At 39.4% G+C, this 19,369-nt stretch overlaps 1 protein-coding gene across 3 annotated transcripts in view; it reads left to right on the top strand.

The window, feature by feature from the left end:
- Positions 1–19,369, top strand: part of HDAC9 (histone deacetylase 9) — a 180,316-nt gene that overhangs the window by 141,417 nt on the left and 19,530 nt on the right. For 2 of the 3 annotated variants that reach the window (XM_087892714.1, XM_087892713.1), the window contains 4 exons: positions 1,334–1,465; positions 3,335–3,447; positions 18,184–18,300; positions 18,796–18,976. In XM_087892714.1, coding sequence (XP_087748840.1) covers positions 1,334–1,465; positions 3,335–3,447; positions 18,184–18,300; positions 18,796–18,976 — 543 coding nt within the window. The remainder of the gene's footprint in view (positions 1–1,333; positions 1,466–3,334; positions 3,448–18,183; positions 18,301–18,795; positions 18,977–19,369) is intronic. The other variant, XM_060685682.2, reaches the window with a different exon arrangement.

Genomic DNA, 19,369 nt, shown 5'->3' with positions numbered 1-19,369 from the left:
TTCCACCCCAAAGCCACAGATGATCTCGCCCAGCAGCTTCACATAAATGTTGAACAGAAGGGGTGAGAGGACCGATCCCTGCGGCACCCCACACACAAGGCGCCTCGGGGTCGACCTCTGCCCCCCTGCCAACACTGACTGGTCGGAGAGATAGGAGGAGAACCACCGTAGAACGGTGCCCCCCACTCCCAGCCCCTCCAACCAGCGCAGCATGATACCATGGTCGATGGTATCAAAAGCTGCTGAGAGATCTAATAGGACCAGGATAGAGGAGCAACCCCTATCCCGAGCCCTCCAGAGATCATCCAGCAACGCGACCAATGCCATTTCCGTGCTGTGCCCAGGCCTGAAGCCGGACTGGCGTGGATCCAGATAGACAGCTTCATCCAGGTACCCAGGCAGCTGTCGTGCCACCACACTCTCAACAACCTTCGCCACGAAGGGAAGGTTGGAGACCGGACGATAGTTAGCCAAAACTATATAGTTAAGAGCCTGTAGGAATGGAGTATCACTGATAGAAATAAATAAATAAATATATATATTTACTTTAAAAAACAACAACAAATAGATATATTAGGTTTATCCTGTTTTTTGTTTTTCAGTTGTGATAGTTGCCATGAACAAGATATATTCTTTAAGTATACTTTTTCACTTAAAAAATAATAAAACAATATCAGTGCATTTTACAGGGCATTTGGAAAATGAGTAAAGTAAAACAAATTGTTTTGAACAATATTTTATATCAGAGTTTGACTTTCCATATTTTAAATTCCATTTTCCTTCAGCCCTATCTACATGGCAAATGTGAAAGATGAAGGAAATTTCAAGTAATATTAAAAACACCATGTCAACCACGTTTGTTTTATATAAACAGGTATAATTCATAAATCAAACTCTTCTGTTTATGATTTAAAGAGATGATTAGGAGTCCAAGAAGCCAACATTTTTGCAAAAGAACAAGCTAATCATGACTTGTTTGCATTTTGCTGGTGGTTTTCTTTTAAAATTAGTATTTGTAGATTTATTGAGGATTCAGCAGAAGACAATAACAAACCAGAAATAAGATGAGTAAATACAAACTAAGTGAATTATCATTCATTGCATTAAGCCATATATGTAAACAGATAACTAAACCATGGTTTCAAATAGTGGTTCAGACATTTATATGTGAACCTACTATTATTTAATAATTTGTATAACTTTGTTCAATGACCATGTTGTTAAGTCGGAAGTTGTAGGCAAATTTTGCAAACCTGGAAAGGCAGCAGGTCCAAAAAAGGAAGCTTTGCAGGTTTGTAGTCTGTAATGATAGATTTTGTGATCTTATTCTCAGCTTCCGAACCCAATTTGAAAGTTCGCTCCAAGTTAAAACAAAAAGTAACAGAAAGAAGAAGCAGCCCTTTACTCAGAAGGAAGGATGGAACAATGGTCTGCTCATTGAAGAAAAGATTAATTGAGATGACAGGTAATGAACTAGAAATATCATATCTAATTATTATTATAGTTTATTACATAGTCAGCCAGATATCCAGACTGGATTTGGCATTTTTATCTACCTGTGGAGTCCTTCCCAAGGACTTGGGATAGGCAGATGTTGATGTTTGATGGGTTAAAATATCATCTCAGAATATGTTCCAAGTAAAGTTGCCTTTTGCAATTGATTATGGTGATTTTGTCAATCCAATGGTGTTTATGTAGTACTCCAGTTGTTTTGGGATTTCACCCAAAGGTAGTAATATTGATACTACCTTTCCTTTCTTTTGCCATAGTCATTCTATTTCTGTTTGCAGATCTTTGTATTTTATTACCTTCTCCAGTTCTTTCTCTTTTATTCTGCTTTCTCCAGGTATTACCACATTCACTATCCAGACTTTTTTGTCCTTCTTATTGACAGTTAAGTCTGGGGTGCTATGTGGCAGTTAATTAACTTTAATTAACACTAGTTCTTATTGTATTATTTCTCCCACTGGTTTCTTTTAATGAGGATCACTATTTGGAAGATAAATTTAAAATCAGAGTAAATTCTAAGAATTGTTCACTTTTGAAAAATGATTTAGAAAAAGTTATTCACAAGAAATGATTTATATCTTATGTAAAAATGAACCACAGTAACTCCAGTTATATAAATGTTAAAAATGGCCAAACTTTTCCAAGATTCCATGCAAGGTTTGAAAAAGATTGTGCTATTAAAGTCACTTAATAAGTTTATTCTTAAATAAACTTATTCTTTATTTTGTAGTTTGTGTAGAAACCTGGAAAAGATCATAAAAGTTCCTTTAATGAATAGCAGAGAGGTACCATGTTTGTGCTTGCATGAGATCTGAAACAATTCTCAATAATTTCAGTCACCACCTTAGTAAATAGCTAATTTAAAGGAACCAAATGATATTGTGTGCCTTTTTGTCATTAGCATCAAGATTATTTTTGAAGATAGTATTTATGAGCCATCTGTTTATTTACTTTTTATATAAAAAAGGGCATTTTATGTTTGCATGATCAATAGTATATATAAACATATCATTCTGCTTTGGCATACCTCTATGCCAAACCTCTATAACATGTGTGTGTGTGTGTGTGTGTGTGTGTGTGTGTGCATGTGTGTGTGTGTGTGTGTGTGTGTGTGTGTGTTTGTATGTATATGTATATGTATATACATTTATGTATGTATATTCATAAAATATATTTTCTTTGTCTACATCAAGAACTTTAATAGACACTTTAATCTATTCTTCAACAGTGGTGTATTGTTTTGCCTCACCATGTAATCTTAAAAAAGAGGAGCTTTCTATAGCAAAACAAAGTATGATAAAATCATTAAGATACTATATTAAAGTTTTGAAGATTCCTGTTTTTCCCTTAAAATTCACTGACTGAACTGCAAATGAGGTATTGTTTTTTAGTAGTTGCTCATATAAAGGCCAGTTCACAACTGAGTCCTCCAGGGGTTTATCCAAACAGCCTAGGAATGGCAGCAGGCCTCATGAATTGATGACATGTTATCTTGACCTTTGGGAGTCCAGTATCTCTATCATGCTGGTCTTTTACAGAGGCAGCAGAGAATGCAGCCAAAGGTACTTCCTTTTCCTTTACTCATTAGGAACTTTTTTTTAGTATTTTGCCTACCACTGAGAAACTTGCCCATCTTGGAAGGAGGAAAATATTGCTCAAGTAATAATAAATTGTGGGTTTTTGTGTATTGAAAACATTATGAAGTAAAAATTTTTTTTGACATGAATAAAAGAATACCGTACATTGTATAGGCAACTTATTTTCTGTTGTAGCTTAAACTTTCTGATGACCAATAATACTTATATTTATTTTACCAACATTCCAGAATCATCAGTTGGTAGCAGTTCTCCAGGATCAGGCCCAAGTTCTCCATGTAATGGTCCTACAAGAAATACAGAGAATGAAACATCAGTATTGCCTTTGAATTCCTCAGCCGAGGTAAGAAAATAATGGTTTTATGTATCTGGTATTTGGATGACAGCACTAACCTTAAGATACCAAAAACTACAAGTCCAAAATGCAATGCTTAAGTAATTATGGATACCAGGTGATTTATCATCTAACATGCATCTGTTCAGAACTACACAGATTATAATTTTGTTTCTGGATGCAATTCAGAGATGAATTCGGAGATGATTGTCACCTTTAAAGTTCTTTGTGGTTCTTCCAGTACACTCTGCCTATCCTTTTAAATCTAAAAATAAAATTCTCTCTGGGTTGCTACCTTTAGCCAGTGTCATCTTCAGAGATCTCCGTTTTGGATGTTTTCAGCTGGCTTGTCATCCATCTTTGGAACAGCATTCCTTCCAATTTCAGAGTGTCTGCACTGCAACTGTACAGGTGGTCCTTGACTTATGACCACAATTGAGCTAAAATTTTCTGTTGTTAAGTGAGACATTTGTTAAGTGAGTTTTGCCTGATTTTCTTGTCACAGTTGTTAAGTGAATCATCACAGTTAAATTAATAACAAAGTTATTAAACGAATCTGGCTTCCCCATTGACTTTGCTTCTCAGAAGGTCAAAAATTGATCATATGACCATAGGATATTGAAACTGTCAATAATATGAACTAGTTGCCAAGAATCTGAATTTTGATGGGAATGCTGCAACAGCCATGTGAAAATGGTCATAAGTCACTTTTTAGTGCTGTTGTAACTTTGAATGGTCACTAAATAAAGTTGTAAGTCAAGGAGTACCTGGATTTGTAATTACATAAATTTGTAATTTGCAAATAAGATTTAATTTTTTTTCAATGGATCAAAACTTTGAATCTGGAGGGTTGTTTATGTCTTTTCTGGGAAAGTGATTGTATATATAAGTTATTATTGTTTCTTGGGACTTGGGAAATTATTCAGTTCTTATGTTTTAATTTTTAATCTTATTATTGTTTTGGAGACTTAAGTATCACAAAGTCAAACATAATTGGAGGAACATGTAGGTACGTGTGGATGGATGGATAATGCCTTTTGCTGGATATCTGTGGACTTCTTGTCCAATATTTAGATGTAGGTGAATAGTCTATATTTAAATGTTAAGGAAACCACTAGCATGATTTTCCATAACATCTAGGGTGAAATAGTAGCAAATGCTTATTGGATATTCAAGCACAGGAGAACAACTGTAACTCACTAGGATTGCCATCTTCTGATTTTGATGCTACTAACTGCTCCAAAGCTGTCCTATAGATTAAAGGCAGATACATGTGTAAAAACTTGATTTCATTGATGGCCACATCAGGGGTATGGTTGACATCATTTCATTTCATTTCATTTCATTTATTAGATTTCTATACCGCCCTACTCCCGAAGGACTCAGGGCGGTGCACAGCCAAACAATAAAAACACATACAATACAAAATTTAAAAAATAGAATAAAATCAAATTAAATAATTTTGGCCCCGACAAATTTAAAACCCCAGACTTTTAAAACCAATTTAAAATTGAATATATAAATACTAAAAAATGTTTAAAATTTTAAAAATCTTTTATAAAAGAGGGGGAAAATTAGGCCAGGCCGGCCTGGTGAAATAATAAGGTCTTTAAGGCGCGGCGGAAGGTGCGCAGATCCGGGATCCTCCGTATCTCTGGGGGGAGCTCGTTCCAGATAGTAGGTGCCCCCACAGAGAAGGCTCTCCCCCTGGGGGCCGCCAGTCGGCATTGTTTGGCTGACGGCACCCGGAGGAGCCCCTCTCTATGGGAGCGTACCGGCCGGTGGGAGACATCAGAGGGCCGGAGGGGGGGGAGGAGTCTGGCCAGGTGTGTGCAGTCATTGTGGCCGTGGCCAGGGTGGGCATGGCCATGGTGGGCATTTGACACAGGGTCATTCCCTTCTCTTCTTTCTTTCCACAGTTCTTTACTATAACCATTTTCCTATCTCTTCTACCAGATATTACTGGCAAACATTACTTATTCTTCATACTCCACTAAATTTTTTATTTCTAAATTTATACCCTATTGTTTAATAGTAAATTATTTTTCCAGGCAGAAAAGCTGTTTATACTATTGTATTTTTATTATTCAACTAATAATAAAAATACAATAACATAAATAACATGATAATACAAGATCTAACAGCAGAGGTAAAATTTCCAGGATAGTAGCTGTCAATTATAGATTGTTGATTGTAGATTAAATGGACCTACAGTATGTGGCAATTTGGCATTAAACTCTAGTATTAACATAGGATGTTGCTTGTTTTCTATGCAGATCAGGCACTGAAGCCACATAATTGTAATCCAGTCCTCCTGCAGCACTCTGCCGGCTGAAAACTGGCCGCATGGAGGCCCCATGCAGCCCTTTTTGGCTTCCCCGGCTTCCTGGGGCACTCTGCCGGTCAAAAACGGAGGCCCCACACAGCCCATTTGTGCCCAGCAGAGTGCTGCTGGAGGCCAGGGAGGCCAAAAATGGGCTACATCGGGGCCGCCTGCACCCTCTGCAGCCCGTTTTGGCCAGTAGAGGTACTGGAGGCCGGTCCTTTGATATTTCCAAGCTGGCCCCACGGACCAGATTTAAGGGCCCTTGAGTTTGACACCCCTGATCTAAAATATTGGGATACCAAAGCAGTCTGTCTTTAATAATTAAGGCCATACCTGGAATACTGCATCCAGTTTTGGTCACCACATTACAAAAAAGATGTTGAGACTTTGGGAGAAATGCAAAGAAGAGCAACTAAGATGATTAAAGGCCTTGAGACTAAAACATATGAAGAAACATTGCAGGATTTGGATTTGGCTAGTCTAATGAAAAGAAAGACTAGTGAGGACATGATAGCAGTATTTCAGTATTTGGGAGGCTGCCACAAAGAGGAGGGGACCAATTTATTTTCCAAAGCACCAGAGGACAGGACAAGAAACAATGGAGAGAAACTAATCCAGGAGAGCAGCAATCTGGAATTAAGGACAAACTTCCTAATAGTGAGGACAATTAACTAGTGGAACAGCTTGCTTCAGAAGTTGTGGGTGCTTAATCACTGAAATGGTATAGGATTTCCTGCTTGAGCAGGGGATTGGACTAGAAAACCTCTAAGGTCCCTTCCATCTCTATTCTGATTCTGATTAAAATAAACATCTTTTAGTCTCAGCTATACTGTGTTTCTTTTAACTAAACATTGATGCAATAGGAGGAAAATAAAATTGAAAATTTGCCAGAAATTTAAAACCCAAAGTTATAATTATTTTATTACGTATACAAGCAGATAGGTCAGTTTTAAACAATTTTATTGGTATTCTAGTTGAGTAATTTACGGTATATGTAATGAAACATTTCTGATAGAAAGATAAACTACAATTGACCAGAAACTTATTAAATAATATATGTTCCTTGATTATCCTGATAGGAGGGAAACGGCAGTCAGGCTGAGTAGATGGTCCGTCTAATGCATATGACCGAGTCTGCCAATCAAACTGGCTCCAACTGGCTGCGTTTCAAAGGCCTTTGCCTAGCAGCCAGCCTTGGCTCGAGCAGATCCTCGCTGAGAGCACTAGTCGCGCTAATAGCCAGACGGCTAGTGACTTTGCGGACCTGCGCCCTTCATTACCAGGCTGAATCGGGTCCGGTGCCGTTCCTCTGCAGCCGGCGGTGAGTTTTCTTCAGATTTTTTTGCCGCGCGAGCTCGTCAGGCCATTTTCAAAATGGCGGCCGCCATGCGGTCCGTTCCTACGGCACCCCAGAACGCTTCAGGGAGACGCAGGCACCTCAGCGATCCCCTTGAGGGTACCTCAGACTTACCTCCCCCACCTAAAAAAGCACGGGGAAAGAAGCCTGCCTCAGCATCCTCCCTCTCCTCTTCCTCCAAAGAGGATCAAAGGAGACATAAGGCAATTGAGAAAGCCTTTCTCAAGGCTCAAGCACAGGCGGTTCCCAGTGATCCTGGCCTTAGATCCAGACCTTCTACCGCCAATCTTGACATTGCCTCTACCAGGTCAGCTAGGGATCTATCCCTTGACATTGCAGCAGTGGTTTCCTCTGTGCCACTTTCAGATAGCCACCAAGTTTTCCAGACTCTGCCTGATCCGGCTCCCCCCTCACAGCAAGGTCCGATGACAGCTCTTGCCTCACTTCCATCAGCAGCTCCGGTCCCTCCGCCTCCTGCCATGGCGGATTCGTTGGAGGCCATCATAGCCAGGGCAATCAGGCAGAGCCTGGCTCAGTGCCTTCCTCCGGCCACTGTACCCACTTCCCCTGGCACTCACCAACAAGTCCAGCCCAGGGATCTGGAGGATTCACTTTCAGAACAGTATCAGGCAGACTACCAATTCTCAGCTGACCTAGCGTCTGGCTCTGAGGCCGATGACTTACACGATCAGGCCTGGTCTGATGATGAGGGCTTGGGCCCAGACCAGCCTTCGCTCATAGGCCTTTTCAGGCCTCAAGTTTTCCATTCACTTCTGTTCAAAGCTATAGCCACTACCCCCTTCGGAGAACCTCCGTCAGTTGCTTCTGCCTCCTCGTTGAGCGACCCAGCAACGGCCATGTTCGCGGAACCTACCATTGACCCTGAGACCATTCCGGCCCCAAAGCTGTTTACTGACGTATTTCAGCGTCAATGGTCCCTTCCTGGGGCGGGACCCAGCCCCAACGGATTGGACAAGCACCTTTACAATTCGGCGCCTCCTCTGTCAGATCTTCTCCACCCTCCTACTGTGGATCCTCCCAGCTCTTACCAACACTACACATGCTACAGGTCCGGCCAAGGATTCTCTTCGTCCGGAGGACAAACGAGCCAAAAAGATACTTCCCAAAGGCTACCTGGCTACTGCCTGGTCCATCAAGGCATCCACCTCGGCATCGTTTTTCAACAGAGCTGCCTTGCTATGGCTGAAACAACTCCGAGTCATCTTCCTCTGTCCGACACCAGATCTCACCAAGACCTGAATAAAATTTCAGCTGCCCTGAAATACTTGGCCGATGCAACGCTCAATGCCACTCGTTTTTTGGCAAGGGCTCTTGATTCCAACATTGCTTCACGCCATCTCTTGTGGCTCCACAATTGGCAGGCGGATATGCACAGCAAATGGCAACTTGCTTCCGCTCCATATTCAATTGGCACTCTCTTCGGCCCGTCATTGGACCCTCTCATTGAGACGAGGATAGACGCAAGGTCCTGCCTCCAGCCTCCAGATGCGGTGACTCATGGTATCTGGTTCCCTCATGGTACCAGTCCTTTCAAGCCTCCGATTCGCAACCTTACCAGCCTCATTTTCAACGACCCTTTACGGCCAGATCGCACCAAGAATCTCAGGTTAGACCAGGGTCTAGGTTTCCACCCAAGCGTTCCCCTCGCGGGGGGCGGGGGTATTTCTACAAGAGGCCCAGATAAACTTCCCTCCACTCCTCCCATTGGTGGTCACCTGTCCCTTTTCTCCACCCAATGGGAGTCCTCCACAGATGACTCCTGGGTCTTATGCACCATCTCTTCTGGCCTTTCTTTAGAATTCCTTTCCCTCCCTCCTTCCCGGTTTATCCCATGTCTTATATCCCATGACAGAGCCAAGAGGGAGCTAGTTTCGGCCGCCATTGATCACCTGCTCCAAATTGAGGCCATTTAGCCCATTCCTTGTGCCGAACTAGGCCTGGGATTCTACTCCTGCCTCTTCATTGTCAAGAAGTCATCGGGCGGGTGGCGAGCCATATTAGATCTCAAATCCTTGAACCGGTATATAATCTATCGTCGGTTCAAGATGCAATCCCTTTCCTCCATCCTTGAATCCGTCCGCCTGGGGGATTATCTATCTTCCATAGATTTAACCGAGGCCTACCTCCATGTACCCATATGGCCCGCACACCGTTAATTCCTTCGTTTCTGTTTCCAGGGTCACCATTATCAATATAAGGCCCTTCCCTTTGGCCTCTCCTCGGCCCCTAGAGTGTTTATGAAGATTATGGCGGCCCTTATTGGCCATCTTCGTACTCACTCTATCCGAATTCAATTTTATTTAGACGACATTTTAGTTCTCTCGTCTTCTCTCTCTGGGGCCCATGAGGATCTCTCCACGGTCCTTTCCACACTGCAGAACCATGGTTTCTCTATTAATTGGCCCAAGAGTCATCTTTCTCCATCCACCCGTATTTTGCATTTGGGGGCCCTTATTGACACGGAGTCATCCATTGTCTCCATGTCACCCAATCGTCAGGATAGCCTTCGTTCCTTAGCACACAAATGTCTGTCATCCGGTTCAGCGACCGTCTTAGAGCTTTCCCGCCTATTGGGCAAGATGGTGTCTACCTTTGGCATCACACCGTGGTCTCACTCACTTATAGCAGGGAACTTCAGTGGCTCCTGCTACCCTTCCAAAAGGACCAACGCGACACCTCTCTCATACGGCCCAAACTGCCGGACCAGGTGACCCACTCCTTGCAGTGGTGGACCTCAACTGCCATCTTTCGGGGCTCTTGTTTCAGAGAACCTCCTTGGCTACATCTCACCACCGATGCCAGCCTCATGGGATGGGGTGCTCACCTCCTCCATCACATGGCCCAAGGTCAGTGGTCTGCACGGGAAAGCCTCCTCAATATCAACTTGCTCGAATTGTGGGCCATTCGTCTGGCCCTTGTCCACTTTCAGGATCAAGTAGTGGGGAAGGACATTCTGGTCCTCATGGTCAATACCACCACCAAGGCCCACGTCAACAAGTTGGGGGGAACCCAGGTTACAATCCCTCATGGCGGAGATGCGTGGGCCGAGTCCCACCTGAATTCAATCAAGGCGGGCCATATCTCAGGCTCTGCAAACATCCAAGCAGACGCCCTCAGCTGGAACCTGGTGGATCAAGGGGAATGGACCATTTCACCAGATCTATTTCAGGAGATAAGAGCCAGGTTCGGGACTCCGTTGGTGGACCTTTTCGCATCTCCTGTCAACCATCAGGTTCCCCGGTATTTCACCAGGTATCCGGAACCTGGGGCCGAGGCCACGAATGCTCTTCGCAGCCGGTGGCCAACTGGTCTGCTGTATGCCTTTCCTCCGATTCCGGTGATTCCTAGAGTGATCTGGAAGCTGCTGGACAAGGAAGCAAGCTCATTCTCCTGGCTCCACATTGGCCCAGACGGCTGTGGTATGCGGACTTAATATCCCTGTCTGTAGCTCCTCATTGGTGTATCCCGGACTCCAAGATGGTCCTGACGCAAGGGGCGCTGCACCACCCGGACCCCAAGTGGCTCCGCTTGACCTCTTGGCGGTTGAGCGGCTCATTTTGAAGGCTGCCAAGCTACCGTTGGACGTCATCTCCACCATTCAGACCTCACATCGCCCTTCTACTACGCATATTTATGACGCCACATGGCACTCCTTCTCCTTATGGTGCTCCAGGGCCTTGGTGCCCCCTACTTCTGCCTCCATTGCCCACATGTTATCCTTCCTCCAGGATGGCCTTGGGAAAGGCCTGGCACCGAACATCCTTCAGCGTCAGGTGGCCACTATAGCATCAGTTTTGGCGTGCGGATCAACCGAATCTCTCTCCAGGCATCCCGTCATCCGGAGCTTCCTCCAAGGGGCCTCCAACCTGCACCCTCCGATAGTTCATCGCTTCCCCACCTGGAACCTCAACAAGGTCCTCAATGCTCTCACAGCTCCTCCGTTTGAACCACTTTGTCAGGTATCCCTCCGTTTACTGTCCTTTAAGGTGTCATTTCTAGTTGCAATTACCTCAGCTCGTCGTATCTCAGAATTGGCTGCCCTCTCTATCCGTGTGGACCTCTGTATTTTTCACAGGGACAGGGTCATCCTCTGCCTCGACCCGGCCTTCTTGCCCAAGGTGAACTCAGCTTTCCACCGAGCTCAGGAGCTCGTGCTCCCTAATTTCTTTCCCCACCCATCCCACCAGTTGGAACGCTCCTGACACACCTTGGATGTCTGCTCTGCGGATCTATAACTCCCGGACGGCTGTTATGGAGCAAGATGGAAGCTCTTTTCGTTGCTTTCCAGCCGGCATCAATCGGTTCCCGCGTTGCAGGTCCCACTTTGGGTTGGTGGATCAGGGCCACTATCGCTGTGGCCTACCGTCAGTTGGACATTTCCGTGCCACGCCACATCACGGTGCATTTGACCAGGAGCGCCTCCACTTCTACGGCCTGGTCCACTCAGGCATCTCTGGAGGAGGTCTGCACTTGGACCAGCCTAAGCCCGTTCATACAACACTATAAGGTGGGCTCCTTTGCATCTGCGGATGCAGCCTTTGGACGGCGGGTTCTTCAGGCGGTTCATAGTTCTTGACAGCGACCAGATCCGGACCTCTCCCTCCCTGGAGGACATGGAGCTTTGGTATGTCCCCAGCCTGACTGCTGTTTCCCTCCTATCAGGAGAATGGACGTTGGTCTTACCTGATACGTCCTTTCTCTGTCAGGGGAAAACGGCAGTGAGCCCCACCCTGCTGAGTCCAATCCGGGCACTAGGCCGGGGAGGGGTGGTTTTCTAATTCTCTCTCATTTCAGGAAGACATGTCTCATGGGTTTGCACCTTCGCCCTCACCGAACAACTGGAGAAGGCCAGGAGGGCGGAGCCAGTTTGATTGGCAGACTCGGTCATATGCATTAGACGGAGCATCTACCCAGCCTGACTGCCGTTTCCTCCTGACAGAGAAAGGATGTATCAGGTAAGACCAACGTCCATTCTCGTGTCTTAGAGCATATACATTTTTAGAAGCTTACATGCAAAGCATAACCATATACTGTATATTCAATTATAGACGTGTGCAATCTAAATATCTAAATTGATTTAAACCAATTTAGATTTTTTATTTTATTTTATTTTGTCTGACTAAGTGCAGAGTGATCAAGCAATGCTTATGTGTGAACATGAAAATTATTTATTTTGTTCTTTAGAAAATTAGTTTAATAGTTGATTTATTTTGAAGTATATTCTGCCGATTCCCTTATATAAAATAATTATGAAAGAAAAACTCCCTTTACATTATAATTTTCACTGACAAATTATAATATTTTTCCTGATATTCATTTATGGCTCAAAATATGTTGTACAGTTAATAATTATTTGATTTACATTCAAATTTAATATATCAGTGTAGCTTTAAATTTAATTTATAGTATGTCTGCACTATTTATAAATTCTGAGAAAAGTGACATTGAAATCATTTCAAGTATACCTTGATTTTTTCTTGATTTTAAAATACTTATAAAATGAAAGTGGTATTGAAAGGCCAGTAACTGAAGTTCAGGAGGAAATGTTTTTCGGTTTCATAGAATTAGGGAAATGAAAATATTCAGCTTTATCAAAGGCATTATATTTATTAGTTGATTCTCTCAGCTCAGTTCAGAATCAACATGATATTTATTAGCTTTCTTGACCAGCATAAAGGTTCATTTGTTTTCTCTTGCATTCCTAGTTGATAATGTTGGCACAAGTTTTTAAACATGCTTTACATTTGCCAATTATTTCATTTTTATGAATTGTATTTCACTACTCCAACAAATTTTGTACATCCCCAGTAAAAAACTTTGATGTTTGTATGATAAGAAGTTAATGTTTATTTATTTGAATATTATATCCCATAATATTTAGATATTGTTCAAGATAGCTAGTAACGTACTATAATCTGCCACTCCCCAAAAGAATGATTAGAAAATCACAAAATATGCAGGTGCAGTTGATAGAATAAAATCAACTTTCAAATTAAATTTACATTGCATATAATTCTAAATAAGATCATAACTGATGAAAGGCCATTTACTATGCTAATCTAGCCTTTTAGGGAAGAGACAGTTCAGATGTGGCCACTGAAACAGCCTTCTCATCCTTCTATAGATTTCTATAGGTGTATGTGCGTAGTTAGGATGAAAGTTGTTTGTTAGTAAGTGGACTACTAAATGTTGGTTAAATAATTTAAGATAATGTGGAGTTATCAAAATCCTTTTCTAGAGAACCAATTTAGAAAAGAATTGAGTTGTAAGTTGCTTTGCAAAGCTAATGAAACACTTTTTAACACCTCTTCGAAGCAGCTTCTTGCTCTGTAACTATATTTTCAACACACTCACACAATCTAAAACTAGAATGAGAATGAGAAAGTACTTGATATTACGTGCATCACATGTTGATCAGAAGGCAAGAATTCAATTCAAATTTGATGTCTTTTATTCATTTCTTTTAGAATCATCTATATTAGAAACTTCACTCAAAATTTGGAAAATACTATAAATTGAACCTGAGATCTGTTGCATGCAATCATATATTCCTTGCCATGTGAATTAAATTATGAGAAAATAAACATTCATATATAAAAATAATTAAATGATATGCTAACAAGAAGGCAATCTAGTGACATTTCCTGTTGCTCTGCAAAACGGATGGGGATTACCAAACTCTTCCATAAATGAAAGAAAAGGGCCTAAACCCCATTAGTATAAAGGGATTTTTTGTTTTGGTGAAACACTTCCTTATATGCAGAAGATAGTAAAATAAATGGCTGACATTTCAGTTAAAAAGAATAGGAAGACACATGATAGGCAAGAATTGGGAAGCTGACATATTTTTGTTACCATCAGGCAAACTATTTACAGTAACTCTTAAACATATGATTGTATTAATTATAATTGTATTTAGCTGCATTCTGGACTTGGATTCATGCATCAAAAAAACATTAAAACTTAATTAAAAAAACTATTTCCCTGTGAAATCTACTATTTAGCATGTAATTTGCATATACTTGCATTATGTTGATTTCTACTAAATTCAATAAAATGAAATAGAAAAACATTTGTAAGATTGCAACCTGTGAAATCTTTTGATTAAAAAAATAGCATGAGGGAAAGTAATTTGTCAGATAGAAAGCTAAAGGAATAATTCTTCAGGTCATTGGCAGGACAATAACCTCTGAAGCTGCAAAGCCCAGTTCAGTCTCCAACAGTGACTTTTTCTAATAACGAATTAATTGTATGTGTGAACTTTGATCCAAGGGCAGGCGTGTGACCTCTTCACACTGATAAGTAGCTTCTCTTTGGCCCAGAACAATCCCCTTCCCTAAAAGGTTACATTGATAGCTAACATGTGGTGTTTTTGAGTCATAAAGCTCTGCATAAGATTCCAGGAAGTTAAAAATATAGAATCTCAAAATACACTAATCTATACAGCAGTACTTTCAACACAGAAAGTTTATTTCGGATAAGAAAATAATGCTGAATGATCTGTTAATTTTTGAGCACTAATGCCTTCTGGAAAGATTCTGCTATATGTTTCGTCATATTAAGCAATAAAATGGAAGAGACTTTCTCAACTTTAATGAAAAAATAGGTTCTCATAATCTAATTTTAAAACATATTGGAGTGGGGAAAACATGTTTGCAGTCTTTAAAAAGAATGTTTTGGGTGAATATTAAAACACACAAATTTACTATTATATGATATTTATTCTGCTGTTGAAATGTTAATTAGGGAACAAGATCATCATTTAATAGGTAAAATAATGGTGTACATGCTCTGTTACCTGTAGACTAAAAAGGATTTTGATGTAAAATACTACATACCTGCTGGTTAAGAAGTAAGAGATAAGAGAATAGTAACCCACATTCAGCAAGGGATCTGCTTTAGTATAAATATTTTTCTGTATTCCATTGTTGTTTTAAATATATTTTGATTGTATGGAAATATTTTCTATCTGCTTATTTATATATTGTATTAGGATAGTTGGATTATATCAGTTTCAGGTTTACAGTATTTTAAACAAAGTGAAATTAGTTTTTTTTAAAGCATTTATTTATTTCAAGTGGAACTATTGATAATAAATTGGAGAAACATAATTGTTTATAACAATAGAAATAGCTCTCACAGTTTTAGGTGCATGCATCCACATCGTTAAATTATTTTATTGCAGGAATGCCTATAAATAGCAAATTAAATTCTTACCTCACCCCAGTGTTCTACTATTATATTTTATAAAATTTTGTAGTATTATATGTTATATAATTTCTATAGACCAGAGTTATACTTATTTAAATATGTAGCTATTTCAATTATCTGTATATAATTGTACTAAGAACTCTCAGGAAACATGGGAATGTTCTGTAGAGAAGTCGTACAAAATATCTGTAGATCCATGTATCCTAACCATACCTCATCAATGGCCTCAGTAATTGAGAAGAAACTGGTCTGAGAGTGCTTATCTTTTTAGACAGTTAAGGAAACTTTACTTTAAATCTTGCAAGCACAACAAGGGAATTCCCTTGGATTTTGGTGCCTGTTTAACGTTGCCTACCATTTCAGCTCCCCAAACAGAAAATGCTTCAGTATTTAAATGCAACTATAGAAACAACCTATTTTATTGAAGTATTCTGTGTGTTTGCTGTAGCTTATTATGTATTGGTTTTTTTTAAATTAAGAACTACATAAGAATTTCATCTTAGATTTCTTTCTTAAATGGCAACTCCTCAAAGATCAGGAAGATCAAGAAAACCTTTCTTTTTAAAGGTCTTCACGATAGGCCACTTATGCTCTGTATAAACATCCAATTATCAGTCTATGGTCAAAACTGGTGGGAGAATCTGATTTGGCAGTAAAAATCATATCAGATGGGAATGAAAGAAAGTTCTATATACCAAGTCAAATAATTGCCCATCTTATTATAACTTTTGTTGAGAAACAGTATTCCAGGATTCCTGTCATGAATATTAACATGCCCTACATAGGCATGCTAGGGATTGAACTTGGGATATTTTGAATCAGTATGTGCTTTACCATGGACCCACAGACCTTGCCTAAAGATACATGTAATAATTAATCTGAATTCTTCCCTGCTCATTGGGCCTGACATTTTGTGGCTTTTTCTGATCTCTATTATTCAAGAAAACAAAATGTATGGCTCCTTACCATTCACAAGTTGTGTGACATTTCCTGGACCAACTGACCACAGAGGATAACCATTCATTCCACTGGATATTGCTATGCTGCTCTTTACACCATTTCAGAATACTATTATGAAACATTACTGACAGAAAACTATGATTTCTTTTGAATTAAACACATACCAATAGAATAATACCAAGTGTATTTTAATGATAAAAATGATTTTTAATGATATACTTTAATGACACATGCAAGCTTTAAAGATTAGTTTTAAATATCATTAATCATATATTTCTAAATCTTGGCATTTAAAAATACATTAAATAATATAGGTAAAAGTATATACACACGTTGTGAAATATAAAGAAATAAAAAAAATATTCAATACACTGTATTGAGTAAAGAACAGTTCACAAGTTAATGTACCACTTGCATGCTTCCAACTTCTATAAAATATAAACAGCATTTCACATAGAATTGTTATTGTCATGCCCTAGCATATAATTTGTATATATATTGTTGTTGTTTCTATTTTATTTTCACGTACACATGACTAAAAATATTTTACACTGCTGCGTGTTTTCAGTACAATTCTAATAGATGACTTATATAGACAATTTCTTTATGATGTCAATGATACGTTTAGTCTCCAAACAAACTCTATAGGGAGGTTATGTTTTGGAATAACATCCTGTGTTTTTGTGCTGTTCAATTCTTTACTGATGGTCTGAGGTTGCATTGTATTAACTCTAGGTATTTTCCAACGTTAATTGATATCCCAGGTTTGTCCAGAGGAAAATCTACAGCTCTACACAACATGCTTGACAAGTTATTATATTTATTTTAGTCAAAGCTTGAGTACACAGGATCCCTCATAGAGGTGGTCTATTATTGGAGTGCCATATGCTTTTTGTTTGGGAAGAAAGCAGTCCCTGTGTCATACTGTTACAGAGGGTATTCTTTTTCAAGGATGTTGTTCCCTTGAGGACCATATCCTGCCAGAGTTCCAAAGTCCAGTAAGACCTTTTGCAGCTCTTATTGTGTAAAAAAAATCTGGGAAGGAGGGAAGAGTTAAACAATAACAACAAAAAAAAGTAATTCTAGAAGGTATAGTAGACCCATGTTGAAGAACATGAATTTCTGAAAAGGAAAGGGCAAAATTAACATTTTCATTAAGAACTTGCAATAACTGTCAGAAAAGCATGCCCAGAAAAGTAAGTTTCATGCTTTATCTGATGTAGAGTGACTAACTACTTAGAAACTGTTTAGATATAGTAAATATCATGTTAAATCATGAAAGGGCATGTTATATTATCTCAGATATATAGAAAGAAAAATAGTAATACCTTATCTAATTTCAATATTTTGGATGATATCCGAAATTAAGGAGCCATATACTTTATATGGAATGAATTGGAACAGAATAACCAATGCACAATATATAAGCTTAGATAAATAGTGTTACCATTATAGATGAAGAAGAAAAAGTAGTAATTCCCAGCTAATGTCAGGACTGCAGTATTTATTATCTCCCAGCCACATTCAGCACACCAGGTGCCAACAAAATACTTGGCAACTCTGCTAGGGTTTGCTGTTCCATGCAAGCAGAATAAACAAAAAGTAATGTGAAGGTTTACCTATTAAGCTATTACAGTCCAGATATACTGGCGATTAACTCAGAATTTCAAGTAGGCTGTGGATTAATTCTCCATTCTATGTTCCAATGGTTTGAAATTACTACCTGTAATTGTGAAATTGTGTTCTAAGACACAAAGTTTTTCATTATCAGAATTTCAATGGAATACCACTAGTGTGAAAGAGGAACTATTTCTTCTTGTTTGTCCAACAAGAGCCAAACACAATCTTTTCTTTTAAAAAATTTCCACAGGTTCCACAACACTGCATTCTCATCAATGAAGAATCAATGAACCTTTTGAATCTCTATGCATCTCCTTCTTTACCTAATATCACTTTAGGACTTCCAGCAGTACAACCACCACTCACAGTAAGTGACTGGTTTAGGAGTTTTGTTGACTTTAGTTGAGATGTGTTAGGATACTCTCAAGTTGTTATTTCAAGGCAGAGTTAAAATAATACAGAATGATTTCAAAGAAAAAAATTATATACTGTTGAAATAGACAGTCTTTATTTTACATTTTCCCTCAATAATTTTGTTGTTATTTCAAAGTAAAGAAACAAATTATCATAGATCTATTAATTTTCAACTTATGTATATGCCAAGGCAATTTAATTCTTTTGACTCCCACTTTTTGTATTTATCTTTTACCAGCTTCTTTGTCTGACAAGGAGTAAATTTGGGGGAATTGATAGAGATATGAAATGCTAAATGATAAGAAGGGCTGAAGATACCTCTTTTACCTGCATATCTCTATATTAAATATTATCTTGTGCCATGGGAATAATAAAACTTCTTTGTTCACTTTTTAATTATATAATTTGGAAGTTGTCTTTTTTAATATTTTTTTCATTTGCTCTCTAGGTATCATCATCATTTGCAGAAAAACAAAAGAATGAGATGCAGTCCCCCAGAGGGACTATCAGTTCACTTTCAAGTCCTCAGCCCATTGTTCCAGAGGGAAAGCCAAACTATAGCCATCAGGCTATCTTGCAACATTTGCTATTGAAGGAGAAAATGAGGCAGCAAAAACTTCTACCCAGAGGTAATTATGAATGAATTATTGGAAAAGACTTTATTTTTAACCAAAAATTCAATTGTAGAGAAAAATAGGAAGTTGCCTTGAACTAACCCAACATCTATTATCTCAAGGATAAACAATCTTCAGTTCAGAGTTCACCTGCAAACCCTAAATTGCTTTTATGTTGCCCCTAAAATACACTCTGACCTAAATGGCCTAGTTTCTTGCCAAGTGTGTTTTTTCCCCAATTTTAGGTACAAAATAGAATACAATTATCATTGAATCATACAATGCTTAAAATATAAAATAGGCATGAATCCATCTTATTCTCCCAAAAACCCAGTTCCAGTAAATCCAAGACCAGTCCATTGCAATCATAAATAGCAAAAAATATTTCTCCAAGCTAAAGAACTGTCT

The sequence above is a fragment of the Pantherophis guttatus genome, chromosome 4 (genome assembly GCF_059756535.1).
Source record: "Pantherophis guttatus breed Tessera chromosome 4, ASM5975653v1, whole genome shotgun sequence".
In the NCBI taxonomy this organism is placed as follows: Eukaryota; Metazoa; Chordata; class Lepidosauria; order Squamata; family Colubridae; genus Pantherophis; species Pantherophis guttatus.
This window is presented reverse-complemented; position numbering and strand designations above follow the sequence as displayed.